Source organism: Gadus macrocephalus, chromosome 11, assembly GCF_031168955.1.
Source record: "Gadus macrocephalus chromosome 11, ASM3116895v1".
In the NCBI taxonomy this organism is placed as follows: domain Eukaryota; kingdom Metazoa; phylum Chordata; class Actinopteri; order Gadiformes; family Gadidae; genus Gadus; species Gadus macrocephalus.
In genome coordinates this window covers 14639796-14654060 of record NC_082392.1, presented here as the reverse complement: position 1 = coordinate 14654060, position 14265 = coordinate 14639796, and the positions used below count along the sequence as shown (strand labels likewise).

General features: G+C 48.2%; 1 protein-coding gene across 16 annotated transcripts in view; it reads left to right on the top strand.

Annotated features, from left to right (window-relative positions):
• ubr5 (ubiquitin protein ligase E3 component n-recognin 5) overlaps positions 1-14265 on the top strand; it is a 34777-nt gene that overhangs the window by 15528 nt on the left and 4984 nt on the right. For 5 of the 16 annotated variants that reach the window (XM_060064715.1, XM_060064713.1, XM_060064718.1 and 2 more), the window contains exons 21-47: positions 170-380; positions 662-788; positions 1103-1254; positions 1405-1500; positions 1674-1797; positions 1970-2067; positions 2459-2616; positions 3093-3184; positions 3305-3451; positions 4025-4143; positions 4235-4361; positions 4664-4793; positions 5102-5262; positions 5614-5853; positions 6462-6585; positions 6935-7046; positions 7280-7411; positions 7651-7683; positions 8311-8580; positions 9041-9306; positions 10720-10931; positions 11282-11515; positions 12120-12193; positions 12558-12730; positions 13129-13278; positions 13612-13829; positions 14059-14179. In XM_060064715.1, the coding sequence (XP_059920698.1) occupies positions 170-380; positions 662-788; positions 1103-1254; positions 1405-1500; positions 1674-1797; positions 1970-2067; positions 2459-2616; positions 3093-3184; positions 3305-3451; positions 4025-4143; positions 4235-4361; positions 4664-4793; positions 5102-5262; positions 5614-5853; positions 6462-6585; positions 6935-7046; positions 7280-7411; positions 7651-7683; positions 8311-8580; positions 9041-9306; positions 10720-10931; positions 11282-11515; positions 12120-12193; positions 12558-12730; positions 13129-13278; positions 13612-13829; positions 14059-14179 (4101 nt within the window). The remainder of the gene's footprint in view (positions 1-169; positions 381-661; positions 789-1102; positions 1255-1404; positions 1501-1673; positions 1798-1969; positions 2068-2458; positions 2617-3092; positions 3185-3304; positions 3452-4024; positions 4144-4234; positions 4362-4663; positions 4794-5101; positions 5263-5613; positions 5854-6461; positions 6586-6934; positions 7047-7279; positions 7412-7650; positions 7684-8310; positions 8581-9040; positions 9307-10719; positions 10932-11281; positions 11516-12119; positions 12194-12557; positions 12731-13128; positions 13279-13611; positions 13830-14058; positions 14180-14265) is intronic. The other 11 variants (XM_060064726.1, XM_060064724.1, XM_060064725.1 and 8 more) reach the window with 6 other exon arrangements.

Here is a 14265-nt window from a genome sequence, read left to right as displayed (position 1 = left end):
AGTCCCATACGAAGAGTGAAAAAACACAGCTCTGCATTAAATTTGTTCTCTTGTGGGCTTTGCTCCGTTTAAACAATACAATTTGCTTTCTTGTTTGTTTCACAAATACAAACCAAGAGAAACAGAGAGCCCCAGTCACTAATTCCTGCTGTTGGTCGGTGTGTTTCAGAAGCAGACCTTGATGCAGCACGTCCTGCGCTGCGACTACGAGGCGTGCCGGCAGTATCTGGTGAATCTGGAGCAGGCCTTTCTGCTGGACCAGAGCGGCCAGGCGCTGGGGTCTCTGCTGGGCCACCGCTGTGACGGCAACCGCAACATCCTCCACGCCGCCGTGTCGGTCTGCTTCCCCGTCAGCAACAAGGAGACCAAGGAGGAGGAAGGTGAGCAGGAGAATTTCGACGCCGTGCGGCAAAACGCTGCTTACAGGCGGGCACGAATGAGATACGGTTGTCGAGGGGAATGGTTCCCAAGCTATTCCTCTTCACTTATTTTTATCTTTTTCCATCATTAACAATCTCACTACAAAGTCTGGTAACAATGGAAAATAAAGGCTACTGAAATTCAGTCCTCGCTTTGATACAGTCCAATTATATCTTCTCAAAGTGCCTCCTCGCTCTTGTTCTTGTCTCCATGGTAACTGCTGGTGCGGTGTCGATCCCAGAAGCTGAACGGTCTGAGAGGAACACGTTCGCAGAGCGCCTGTCTGCTGTAGAAGCCATCGCCAACGCCATCTCTGTGGTCTCCAGCAACAGCTCTGGCAACAGGACCGGCTCCTCCAGCAGCAGAGGGTAATGTGCTTGATTATAGGGCTGCACAGTAAGCAGAGAGAGACCTTTCTCTTTATTTTTGCGGCTGACATCGCATGTTTGTGATTAGTTTTGCTTCTGTGAAACACACGTTTCCTCCCATAACATCCCCATGTGCAAATGATTTGGTTATCCTGCAGAACATTTTTCACCCCAGACGAACGCCGTCCCCATTTGATCCTTCCAGTCCATAGCGGCAGAAGGGTACCATAGGCTAATAACCGTGAGGCTGTTTTTTCCAGCTGTATTGAACATTGGCATGGCTTCATATATACCACCCCGGTCTCACCCTCCAGGCTTCGGCTGCGTGAGATGATGCGGCGTTCCTTGCGAGCTGCTGGTCTTGGTCGCCATGAGTCGGGCCCGTCCTCCAGTGACCATCAGGACCCGGTGTCCCCACCTATTGCCCCTCCCAGCTGGGTGCCCGACCCGCCCCCCATGGACCCTGGTGAGTACGGCCCATCCCACACCCCTCCTATTAGTAGAGCACTGAGGTGTAGAGGTTTGTTTTGACATTCACGCTTTCGGTCGTACCTCTGCTGCCAAGGACTCTCATTAAAAGTCTACTCTTGTTATTTATTTCTGTTTGTTCCAACAGATGGTGACATTGACTTCATCCTCGCCCCAGCCGTGGGCTCACTCACTACAGCCGCCACCGGCACCAGTCAGGGTCCCAGTACCTCCACCGTACCAGGTCAGAGCCCATGGACTCTCCCCCTCCACCAGCCCCCTGCTCCCCATCAGCAGACTGTTTATCTTCAGCAGACTATTTATCTTCAGCAGACTTGTGAGGCATCCTGTCGAGCCAGACATTAAAGCAGTCTGTCTGATGCCCTGCGGGACTTTATGCTCTCTCTCGTCTCACAGGTCCGTCCTCAGAGCCGTCTGTGGTGGAGTCTAAAGACAGGAAGGCCAACGCCCACCTCATCCTCAAGCTGATGTGTGACAGCGTTGTTCTGCGGCCACACCTGCGAGAGCTGCTCTCTGCCAAGTACAACTCTTTCTTTTCCATTTCATCTTCTTTATCTGACCCAAATTTGTCCTTTCTTATCCCAGAGAGCACAGACGTCGCTTTCTTTGCAAGCTTCACTACCAGGAAGCCCACGGCTTGTTTTTGCACCTCACAAGCGTTGACAAGCATGTGTGTTGTCTTTGTTCCCCAGGGACGCCCGTGGAATGACACCGTTTATGCTGGCGGTCAGTGGGAGAGCCTACCCTGCTGCTATCACTGTTCTGGAGGCTGCTCAGAAAATGGCCAAGGGTAGGTCAGCCAGAGCTCAATGGCAGGTCACCCAGAGCTCAATGGCATCATGGAGGACATAAAACAGGCACACAGTACCCCATATTTAGTGTCTTGGGTATATACTACACAGGACTCCTTTGTAGTCTACACAAAACTACAAAGAGCTGGCCCATGGTAATAGATGTTCTATTTTGAGAGCTTGACAAAGGGCTTGTTCTCCCTCATTATATAAAACAAATCCAAAGGCTTGTTAAGGATGGTTCTAGGTAAGGGAAGCCCAAACCGCGAAGCCAGAGAAAGACAAAGCACTGTTTACATAACGGCTCAAGCAGCACAGGTTAACCATAGGTCAGCTGCATAACAGCCTGCGGTAGCCGTGCCATAACAGTGCCTGTTCTTGTGGTCACAGTGGGCGACCCGGGCATCGTGGAGAAGGAGGACGCAGACTCTGTGTTCATGGAGATGATCTGCCCCTCCGGGACCAACCCGGACGACTCCCCGCTATATGTCCTCTGCTGCAACGACACCTGTAGCTTCACCTGGACCGGAGCGGAGCACATCAATCAGGTGAGTCCCCTGGGAGCAGGAGGGGGGGGGAAGCGGTGGGGTACGTCACACTGGGAGAACAGCAGATGGGCTGTTTCTCACTCTGCTCTGCTGAACACAAAGCAAGTCTTTAATGGATTCTGCACGGAGATGTCGCATTCTGTGATTTAATTCATGACGACGTTCATTCTTGACTTCAACTTTTAAGATCTGAGAAACAGATGGATAAACAAGTATTTCATTAATCCCCAACTCTTAATTAGATTACCTTTTGGATCATGTTGAAAGTAAATCCTAATTCATTCGGCCCCAATGACATGTTATTGGTGGAGATGTAGCTTCATTTTCTTATTGTTGCACTGTATGGCCCATCTCATCCAATTCATGATGGAACACAAATCGGCTCCTCACGTGCCCATTCATCAATGTCTGCAGTAAAAGTAGTTGTCGTTTATAAAGAGTAATGACTGTTATGGTTGTTGTGGATCTCCCTCTAGGATATTTTTGAGTGCCGAACCTGTGGCTTGCTGGAGTCTCTCTGCTGCTGTACGGAGTGTGCAAGAGTGTGCCACAAGGGACACGATTGCAAGTGAGTGACGGCTTTATACTAATTTTTTTATTTTTTTATTTTCAAGTTTATTTTCATATTTTATTGAACTGCACGTCTTGTCTAGATCTCTAATTCTGTTTAATCGTCCCTCTTCCTTAGACTTAAGAGGACTTCTCCCACTGCATACTGTGATTGCTGGGAGAAATGCAAGTGCAAAACACTGATCGCTGGCCAGAAGGCGGCTCGGCTGGACCTTCTGTACAGGCTCCTCACGACCACGGACCTGGTCACCACACCAAACAGCAGGTAACACCCCACCTTCATAACACACTCGGGACATGAAAGGAATTTTTTTTTTTTTTTTTTAATGATATTTGTTAAATGAAGGCTACTTTCTTTTGGCAATGAAAGGCTATCCGTAAGGCTACATTCTTATTGTTTTTACCCATCTTCAGTGTATAGCGTTATTTGCTCTAGCGTATGCATCCGACCCCCTCCCAGTAAAGAATGATTTCCAGCAGACCTTGCCTGGTTCGGTCAAAGTAAAGCTGTTGATCTAATTTGGGGCGTGTTCTGACAATGAAACAGGAGCGCCCAAAGGGAGCCCTGTTGAAGCACTTTCATAAAACAACCAAGATGTCTAGATGCTGCTGCTGTGTCACACGTTTTGCTGCTCCTGTATGTCTATACAAACGGCAGACAGACATATCCTTTGGTCTCCAGAGGCATTTATGTATGGACCCGTTGATCCATGGAAATTGATAGGTTCCAGACTAAGCCTTTGTGAATTTGTAATCGCGATGTCGGGGTTCAAGGCACTCATTAGCTTAGAGTACGTCTCATAGTGGTGAGTTGACTTCCAGATGTTTCCATCCCTAGGGGAGAGCACATTCTGCTGTTCCTGGTGCAGACTGTTGCCAGGCAGAGCGTGGAGCACTGCCAGTACAGACCGCCACGCATTCGAGAAGACCGGAACCGCAAAGCAGCCAATGCAGAAGGTTTGCACATTCTCTGTCCACCATTTCTTAGTGTCTGTAATCCTGGCTAGTACCATGACTCCTAAGTCTTATTCCCCCTCCCCCCTCCCAGACTCTGACATGCCGGACCACGACCTGGAGCCGCCGCGCTTCGCCCAGCTGGCTCTAGAGCGAGTCCTGCAGGACTGGAACGCCCTCAAGTCCATGATCATGTTCGGCTCGCAGGAAAACAAAGACCCGTGAGTACCGTGCCAAACGACCCCTCCGTGATGATAGAGTGGCTGATGGGCAGAAGCAATCAAGGTCCCATTACACTAATGTCTACCCACCTGGAGAAAATCAGTGCCACTTCTGAGTGCTGATTTGACTTGGGTCTTTCTCTGTATTTTATTGTTGCTTTTGCTCTGTTTGTACAGTGTTATGAGTTTATGGAAAAATCCTGTACATAAAATAACCATTTATTATTCTAACTTAATGAGCGTGAGAGACGTGTTGTCAGGGGAGCTCATGCTACTGTGCCGTGTCTCCGTTTCTCCGACAGGCTCAGCGCCAGCAGCAGAATCGCCCACCTTCTGCCTGAGGAGCAGGTCTATCTGAACCAGCAGAGCGGCACCATACGACTGGACTGCTTCACACACTGCCTCATCGTCAAGTGTGCTCCTGACATTACTGTGAGTCTCACCGCAGGAGGATAGCCCCTCCCTCTCTGCCCACAGCATGCAGGATCCCATCTGGAACAACTACTAACTCGCCATTTTAGTTTCCTTGGAAACAAGCTTCCATTGAATTGCACACTTATGTTTCGGTCTGCTTTCTTGCCGATCGTTCTTCACACTTTTGAGATTAAAGTCCACTTTTGTAGCCTTATCCCCTTAAGAGCAAGGTCTTTGTGAACAAGCATTTTCACAGGCAAAGTGAGTGCACCTCTACTCAGCTGTGTGTCTATCCGTGCACCAACACTGTCCCGTTTCCCTGCCAGTTCATCGACACTCTCCTGGGAACACTGGTGAAGGAGCTGCAGAACAAGTACACGCCCGGCCGTCGGGACGAGGCCATCGCCGTAACGCGGAGGTTCCTGCGCTCCGTCGCCCGCGTCTTCGTCATCCTCAGCGTGGAGATGGCCTCTTCGAAGAAAAAGAAGTACGGGGAACATATATAACATACATCTATAGCCCTGTTTGTGGTGGTGACTTCTGGCTGATGGGCTTTGTTTCTTAAGTCTGTAGGTCAGATTCCTGCAGGGCTCCTGATTGCCACCGTATTTTATTTTGATCATTTGTATTATTACTACTTCGCTTTCTTATTGAAGATCAATGTTGTCACTTTATTACCATTTAAAAAATAGTTTTACCAACCATGGTAATGTTTCAATCTGAGATGCAATCATCCACTCTTTGTTTGACCGTATCGGAGTCCCCTGTGTCAAGAGTAAGTCTGCAGCCCTGAGCCACTCCTAACTCTGCCATCATCTCCTCCTTTCTGTCCACTCAGCAACTTCATTCCCCAGCCCATTGGAAAGTGCCGGCGTGTGTTCCAAGCCCTTCTGCCGTACGCCGTGGAGGAGCTGTGCAACGTGGCTGAGTCGCTGATCGTCCCCGTGCGCATGGGCATCGCCAGGCCCACCGCGCCCTTCACCCTGGCCAGCACCAGCATCGACGCCGTGCAGGGCAGCGAGGAGCTCTTCTCTGTGGAGCCCCTGCCCCCGAGACCCTCCCCAGACCAGTCCAGCAGGTACCCAGGCCTTCCACACCCATGTTTGTTGTCACTTTGTCTGATATGTGTGCTCTTCGTTACACGCCCTTTCTGTTATTGATGCTAATGAAGGACTTTAGCAAAAACCAGAGTTGCCTCGATTTTGAATGTATCCAACTGAAAATATCCCACACTTCAAGCACTCGCACATGACTATCTGGTTGGCTTTAGCAATTAGGTTGCATTGTGGAAGACTCAGTCATGTGCAATGAGTGTGTTCAGGTAGTGGGGTACACAGACAGCTAGTCCAATAATTAAATCCGGGACAAATTTAATTATTGGCCGGGCTTATTACACGCACATTTTTTTCATTTTTGTCAGGGCATTTGGTAATGTGCCTGCTGTCGAATTTTATGACAAAGAAATATGACAAAAAATGCTTCTCAAATAAATTGCCTACCGTACCTTTTTAATTGTTTTCATCGTTTTACCTCTTCGCTCATTAGTGAATGACACTAAATGTATTCATTTTTTTTCAAAGATATATTTTGTAATTCCCATCCCAGATGTTCAATCCACAGGCTGTACGGAGCCTCTTCATTAGCAGACTCACAAGATTAATGATTTTTGTGTTCATTCGTCCTCAGCTCCAGCCAGACGGCGTCCTCCTACATCATCCGGAACCCCCAGCCGCGACGCAGCAGCCAATCCCAGCCCGTCAGAGGGAGGGATGAGGAGCAGGATGACATTGTCTCTGCAGACGTGGAAGAGGTTAGGGACGCTCGCATGTCATCAACCTGAGATATGGGTTTTCGCTTTAGAACAGTGTGGCAAATAAACATTTCCTGATGATTTAAATAGACTGGCTTATTGACTATCTATTTAAATCAATCAATTTAAAAGTGGATGGGAATTAACATTTTAATTAAGGAGTGTATTCTAGGCTCCATCTATCTGTTTTTGGATTGGAGGATAAATGACATCATTATGGTCTTGTAACGGCTGTACATCATGAGCAATCTTTAAGTTAGCTCTTAAATTGCTTCAATCTAAAACATAATGAGCACAATCCTCCCTGAGTCACACCTTCCACATGGCCGTGTGCGTTTGCTTATTTCAGGTTGAGGTTGTGGAGGGTGTGGCCGGGGAAGAAGATCACCATGACGACCAGGAGGAGCAAGGAGAGGAGAATGCGGAGGCTGAGGGCCAGCATGATGAGCATGACGAGGACGGTAAGACGATATGGAAAAATGTTTTCTCAAACTTGGGGAACATAATATAAAGTAACAAAAAATTCATATGAATTCTAATTACCCTTCTATGTAATAAGATGTTCATTACATGGACGTTTATGCAAAGTTAGAATAGTATTGACCAAATCTACTAACTCAGACATTTCATGTGTGGTGAATATGCACACCGTGAGGGAAGGGCTGATCCACGTTCTCTACTTCCTCATTCGCAGGAAGTGACATGGAGTTGGATCTGCTGGCGGCAGCAGAAACCGAGAGCGATAGCGAAAGTAACCATAGCAACCAGGACAACGCAAGCGGCCGCAGGAGTGTAGTCACGGCAGCCACAGCTGGCTCTGAAGCAGGTTAGTCGAGACGAAAAAATAGACCTTACATTTGTTGCATTCTTTCAGGCCTTGGGCTTTTCCATTGCATTGGCCAACCCATAGTTATGCTTTCAAAACTACTAGTCATTATAATCAATCGCAGCCTAATTCGATTTTATGTGGAATTAATTTTAGGTTGTGGGGATTACTGATTCTCAGCAAATGATGCAGCAAACAACATGGTCCCTGGCTCAATCCTTAATGTATTTCGTTCGCAGGCAGTAGGGTGTCCCTGGCATTTCCTATTTTTGGTATGGGCTCCCCTCTACTTCAATGCATATACAGTATGTTAGGGCAAGAGTGATTTTTGCAAAGTGCTCAGTTTCCCCTCTTGAGAATTCCTGCAAATTAGTATTCATCCTCATTGTTCACCTTTTGTTGTATCCATCATTATTACTAAGTCAAGTCTATCAATCTTCATCTCTTCACCTCCCTAACCAAATAACCAAAAATGTCTCGCTCTTCAAAACGGCTTTTCTTTTACCTTCACCCTCCATCTAGAATAGCATTCAATACTAATGTCCTTTTTTGACACGCCCCGGTAAGTTTGTTGCTTTTGATTCTTTCCTGCAATGTGACTTTCAAGATATGTTTATGGATTAATAACCACAATTGCGAGCAGTGTTTCCTCTTCATAAATTGACCCATCGAAGCAGTGCGGTCGCTTGGTCGTCTCCGCTGTCGCCTGTCTGTCTTTCTTCGTCTGTTTTGGCCTTGTGGTGGCGTGTGTGTGCGGTTCACTAACCCGCACTCAAGTCTGGAGAACGATTGCTGTGTCGTATGAGTAAAATGAAAAGGAGGAGAGATGACTGGACCAACTCATTAAACTCTTGTCCTCTCTTCTCCTCCTCCTCCTTCTCCCCCCCCCCCCCCCAAAGGTGCCAGCAGTGTTCCTGCCTTCTTTTCAGAGGACGACTCCCAGTCCAATGACTCGAGCGACTCTGACAGCAGCAGCAGCCAGAGCGATGACGTGGAGCAGGAGACCTTCCTGCTGGACGAGCCCCTGGAGAGGACCACCAGCGCCTCCCACGCCAACAGCGCCGCCCAGGCGCCGCGCTCCATGCAGTGGGCCGTACGCAACGCGCCCAGCCAGCGAGCCGCCGGCAACGGCCTACCCAACACCTCCACGCCGGCCGGTACGCGTGTGTGTGAGTGTGTGTTTGTGTGTAGGCCTCTCCACCATTTTGATATCTTGGTTTTGATGTGCTTTTGTGTTCACGTGAATACCGTGGCAACCGATTTTAACAACTTTCAAGAAGTGCTTCTTGAAAGCTGTAACTCTTCATTTCTTAAATTTATAGTCGATGATGGAGCGTTGGATTAGGTTACATTTTTGTGTCTTTACAATCAAAAAATGTGTTAAACCAGCACTATGTAGGCGTTTCATTAGCAGCTTCAAGTGGCTAGTTATCTATATCATTATCATACTGCATTATCACAGTGTGTTTTATTCGAGAGAAACTTTATATATAGCTGCAGTTGAAAAATGATAGTGCAGGTTTAAGTCCCAAAGTGCTTTCATCAAGGACCTTTTTCATACTAGTTAGCAGAGATCCCATTAAACAAGCCTGTTTCAAGGGACTGACATGCGTTCCCCTGTGTCGACAGCGAGCTCCACGGGCCTGATCTACATCGACCCCTCCAACCTGCGGCGCTCCAGCGCCATTAGCTCCAGCGCAGCGGCGGCGGCGGCCCTGGAGGCTAGCAACTCCAGCAGCTACCTGACATCTGCCAGCAGCCTGGCCCGCGCGTACAGCATCGTCATCAGGCAGATCTCCGACCTCATGAGCCTCATCCCCAAATACAACCATCTGGTGTACTCCCAATACCCTGCTGCTGTCAAGCTCACCTACCAGGACGCCGTCAGCCTGCAGGTGAGGCTCAACGTGTACTGTGTTGTGTAAGGGCTTGCTGCGGGGCTACCGTATAGTGTGTTGTGTAAGGGCTTGCCGTGGCTACCAGCATGTAGAGTGTTGTGTAAATGCTTGCCGTGGCTACCACCATGTAGTGTGTTGCGTAAGGGCTGGCTGCGGGGCCACCATATTGTGTGTTGTGTAAAGGCTTGCTGCGGCGCCGCCATGTTGTGTAAAGGCCATTTGTTGATACTAGCATGTAGTGCGTTGTGTAAAGGCTTGGTGTTGATTCCAGCATGCAGTGGCGCTACTTCAGGTCAACATTGGGGGGGTCATAAATATTTAGTTCAAATGTGTTCCACCAAAAAACAGGCTATAATACTTCTCCAAAGTCTTGCTTTCAGAATTGTAGGTTCAGAACAGTAGTTCATTAATTATTTACGTATTATTTATCTTTTTGATTTGATTGATTCCAAAATTTGGTGTTGTGTAAAGGCTTGCTGTCGGGGCTAACATATATAGTGTTTTGTAAGGGCTTGCTGTGGGGCCCAACATGTAGCGTGTTGGTAAGGGCTTCTGTGGGGCCTAACAGCTAGTGTGTTGGTAAGGGCTTCTGTGGGGCCTAACAGCTAGTGTGTTGGTAAGGGCTTGCTGTGGGGCCCAACATGTAGCGTGTTGGTAAGGGCTTCTGTGGGGCCTAACAGCTAGTGTGTTGGTAAGGGCTTCTGTGGGGCCTAACAGCTAGTGTGTTGGTAAGGGCTTCTGTGGGGCCTAACGGCTAGTGTGTTGGTAAGGGCTTCTGTGGGGCCTAACAGCTAGTGTGTTGGTAAGGGCTTCTGTGGGGTCCAACATCTAGTGTGTTTCGTAAAGGCTTGCTGTGTTGTTGTGGTAGACGGTGGTGGTGCTACCACTGCAAAAACACTAAGATTGAATTTATTTAAAAAAAAAGTATTAGTGGGTAGTCGCGTGTGAGTCATCTGAGTGGAGTTGGTCACAAGTGTGTTCTTCATGAAGAACAGAAGTATGGTTGACTTGATAACTAAAATAAAGAACGTTAGCAGTGTTGCATTAAAGCTCGTCATGTTTTTTGTTTTCAAACCTGACAATAAATCAAAATACGAAATCAAATTAGATCAAATTAAATGAGATGAACTACCTTGCAACCTGCGCACAATCTGCTTGTGCATACATGCACATGACAGCAGTCATTCCATAGGGATTTATAGACCCGTTGCTAAAGCTAGCGAGCTAGTCCCGTGTTTTGGTTGAGTGGCATTGGATGGAGGCCTGTAGGGAGGGGAGAGATTTTGGTTCATTTTCAATCTAGCTTTATAAATATGGTTTCTCCAAATCGCCATTCCCCTGCTTTAATGTCATTGATGTGTGGATGAGCGTCAACACTAAGGTTCTCATCCCCCGTGTGTGTTCATCCAGAACTACGTGGAGGACAAGCTCATCCCCACCTGGAACTGGATGGTGTCCATCATGGACTCCACGGAGGCCCAGCTGCGCTACGGCTCGGCGCTGTCCTCCGCCGGGGACCCGGGTCACCCCAGCCACCCGCTGCACGCCTCGCAGCACTCGGCACGCCGGGAGCGCCTCACCGCCCGGGAGGAGGCCAGCCTCCGCACGCTGGAGGGACGCAGGTACAGGTCTCTCTGGAGCAGAGAGTATTCTCTAGACACTACCCCCTATCGCAAGAAAGGCAGGTAATTACAATGAAGTACATATGTTATGCATTTGTTTGCTGAATGTGAGGCACTTTGAGCTGCATCTCCTGTAAGAGAGGATGATGTATGACTATAGAGTATTAATATGATGAAGTAATGTCATTCATTAGAAGTAATGTCATTCATTCTTTATGTACATCCTCCACGGTAATAATAATGGTTAAGATAATTGACCATAATAAACCGGTGACGACAGACGGGTGCTATGTATGTAATCCCAGCATGTAAGCATGGTTGACCTGATTGCGCTCGTGTTGATGTCGCAGACGAGCCGCCACCCTGCTCACCGCACGCCAAGGAATGATGTCCGCCCGCGGGGACTTCCTCAACTACGCCCTGTCCCTGATGCGCTCGCACAACGACGAGCACTCGGACGTGCTCCCTGTGCTGGACGTGTGCTCCCTGAAGCACGTGGCCTACGTCTTCCAGGCCCTCATCTACTGGATCAAAGCCATGAACCAGCAGACCACCCTGGAGACCCCGCAGATGGACCGCAAACGGTAGCTTGGGTTTGTGGTGGGGGGCTGAGCAGCACTGAACAATGCATTGCATATTGACAGAATTGACAGAAAGAAATTCTTGTAGTCACAGATTTTGACTTTGTGAAAGGTTGTAAAACATTGAAATATATATGTATACTACAGTATCATTTTATAATAATAATGATATTGTTGATTATAAGTGAATACAAATTGCATAAATAATTGTATTTTGTATGCCTGTAACACTGTTAGAAACATACTATATTTTATGTATAGCACGTGCTTCAGAATATAAAATTAATCTCAATCACAATATTGGGCAAAATAATCACACAATTTGGAGTCTCAAGTGCTGGTCTACCTCGGGGACATCCACAGACACATTCTTGGCTTTGGATAATTGAGACATGGCTATACTACAATGCCCTTGATTAAGTCTTGGGCATTACTCAATGTCGGTCGAATATATCCATTCTGCTTCTGCTTATCAAGTTTGTTTTCACGCATGTACAATAAATATATTTATTTTGTGATGCAGTGGTGACATAAATGGAGCCCTATACCATTGTCCTGTGTCTCTTTGGGATGGTATGACTCACAAAGGGGTTATTTGTGTTCGCAGAAACCGTGAGATTCTTGAGCTTGGTCTGGACAATGAGGACTCTGAACATGAGAATGACGACGACACCAATCAAAGTGAGTGGAGCGGAATTAGATGTGACTGTAATTGAACAGGGTTAGGGTTAGTTTTGCTTGTAATGCTACCATTTCTCTTTCCTTTATGGAGGCCATTTCAATACTTCCTTCCCTTAAACAAGCCACCCTCCCTTCGTTGCTTCTCAAGATTTCTGCCTTGATGGTTAAGGGAGTTTTTCCTGGCCCTTTGAGAGGATAGCGTGCGAACGGTGTCATAAAATGTGGCCAGTGATGCCCTTTTGAGACTGATTATAAATGAAAGACTTGACTCGAGACAACCTTGACTCTATGAAATCAGTCTTTTGTTTGGCTCTGATAAGAGTCCTGTGTCCTCGCGCTATTAAATCCTGTCCTCCCTCGCCAGGCTCCACTTTGCAGGACAAGGACGATGATCCGGTTCCAGCCGAGACCGGCCAGAACCATCCCTTCTTCCGTCGCTCCGACTCCATGACCTTCTTGGGTTGCATCCCGCCCAACCCCTTCGAGGTGCCCCTGGCCGAGGCCATCCCCCTGGCGGACCAGCCACACCTCCTGCAGGTCAGACCGCGCTCATGGCTGAAGGTCACAGCGCCACTCAACTTGAGCTGCATGGGTGTCCCTGAGACCTGCTTATCTTTGGGACAGTCATTTTGAAAGCACGAGAGTAAAAGGAATGTTTGGTAACCTTATCATGGCCTTGCTTGATAAGAACAGGCTTTTATATGTCACAGTTGTTATGCTTGGAAAAAGAGAAAATGCTTTAGGTACACTTTTGCACGAATGGATACTCGCCCTATGATTCAACATGCTGTTATACTATGGTCAATACAGCTCAACATAAATCATGTCGAACAACTTCAATAACAACTTCAATCCTCAATATTCACATTTTAAGAAGCGCTCATTTCCATTGCTGTGTCCTGAATGCATGCATGACAAGTCTCTCTCGCTCGTAGCCTAATGCCAGGAAGGAGGACCTGTTTGGCCGTCCCTCTCAAGGCCTGTACTCCTCCTCTTACATGGCCACCAAAGGCCTGGCCGAGGCCAGCATGGACAGGAACTGCCTGGAGGTAAACATGGGCTCCTCTGTACCCTCCTCCTCTCAGGTATACCACCCCTCACTCACTGTACAAACATCACCTGCCCCGCTGTGCTCCAATATCCACCGTCCGCCTTAAATCTACAGTAGAACATAATTCGAATGTAAAAAGGTGAATTGGCTTGTAGTTGGAATCTGTGAAGGCCGTTCAGGAGTTGTCATATCCTCTCCATTTCCTGCTGGGAACTGAAGAATATGCGAGAAATTGTCTCTGGATATTGGATCACAGCACTGCTCTGGGGCGTTTTCCATGTTTCCATTCATCAAAAGTCACCTTAACTCAACAGTTGTCCAATCTGGAGTGACTAAACAATTCCTCTGTTGTCCTGCCACGCGCCAGATCTTGCCCACCAAGATGTCGTACTCGGCCAACCTGAAGAACGTCATGAGCATGGAGACGGGCCAGCGGGGCCCCGAGGACCACCTGGCAGCCGCCCAGGAGCTGGAGGCCCCCAAGCCGGGGCCCTCCCCGCACGACCTGGCCGCCCAGCTGAAGAGCAGCCTGCTGGCCGAGATCGGTCTGACCGAGAGCGAAGGCCCCCCGCTGCCCTCATTTAGGTATGTCCCGTCCGTGGTGGTGGGGGGGGAGGGCTACATGTCAGCTTGTGTAAATCTCATTCTGTCATGACGATCCACAACGTGATTTGCATGTAGTTTGTTGATTGAAAAGCCTTTGTACTTTTTTCAAGCGACAATACGTTGTTGGTAGTTTTGGACATTTTCAGCCTAAAGCTTTTGACCAGAACATTCCCTAATCCTCTTTCCCCCCCCCCCCCCCTCTGTCCAGGCCCCACTGTAGCTTCATGGGCATGGTGATCTCCCATGACATGCTGCTGGGCCGCTGGCGTCTGTCCCTGGAGCTCTTTGGGAGGGTCTTCATGGAGGATGTGGGAGCAGAGCCCGGTTCGGTACGGCCGTTATCTAATGTGTTATCCAGATCAATACATAGAGGCTGCTTTGTTTTGAGAGCATTTTAAGTACTTGCCATTGCCTC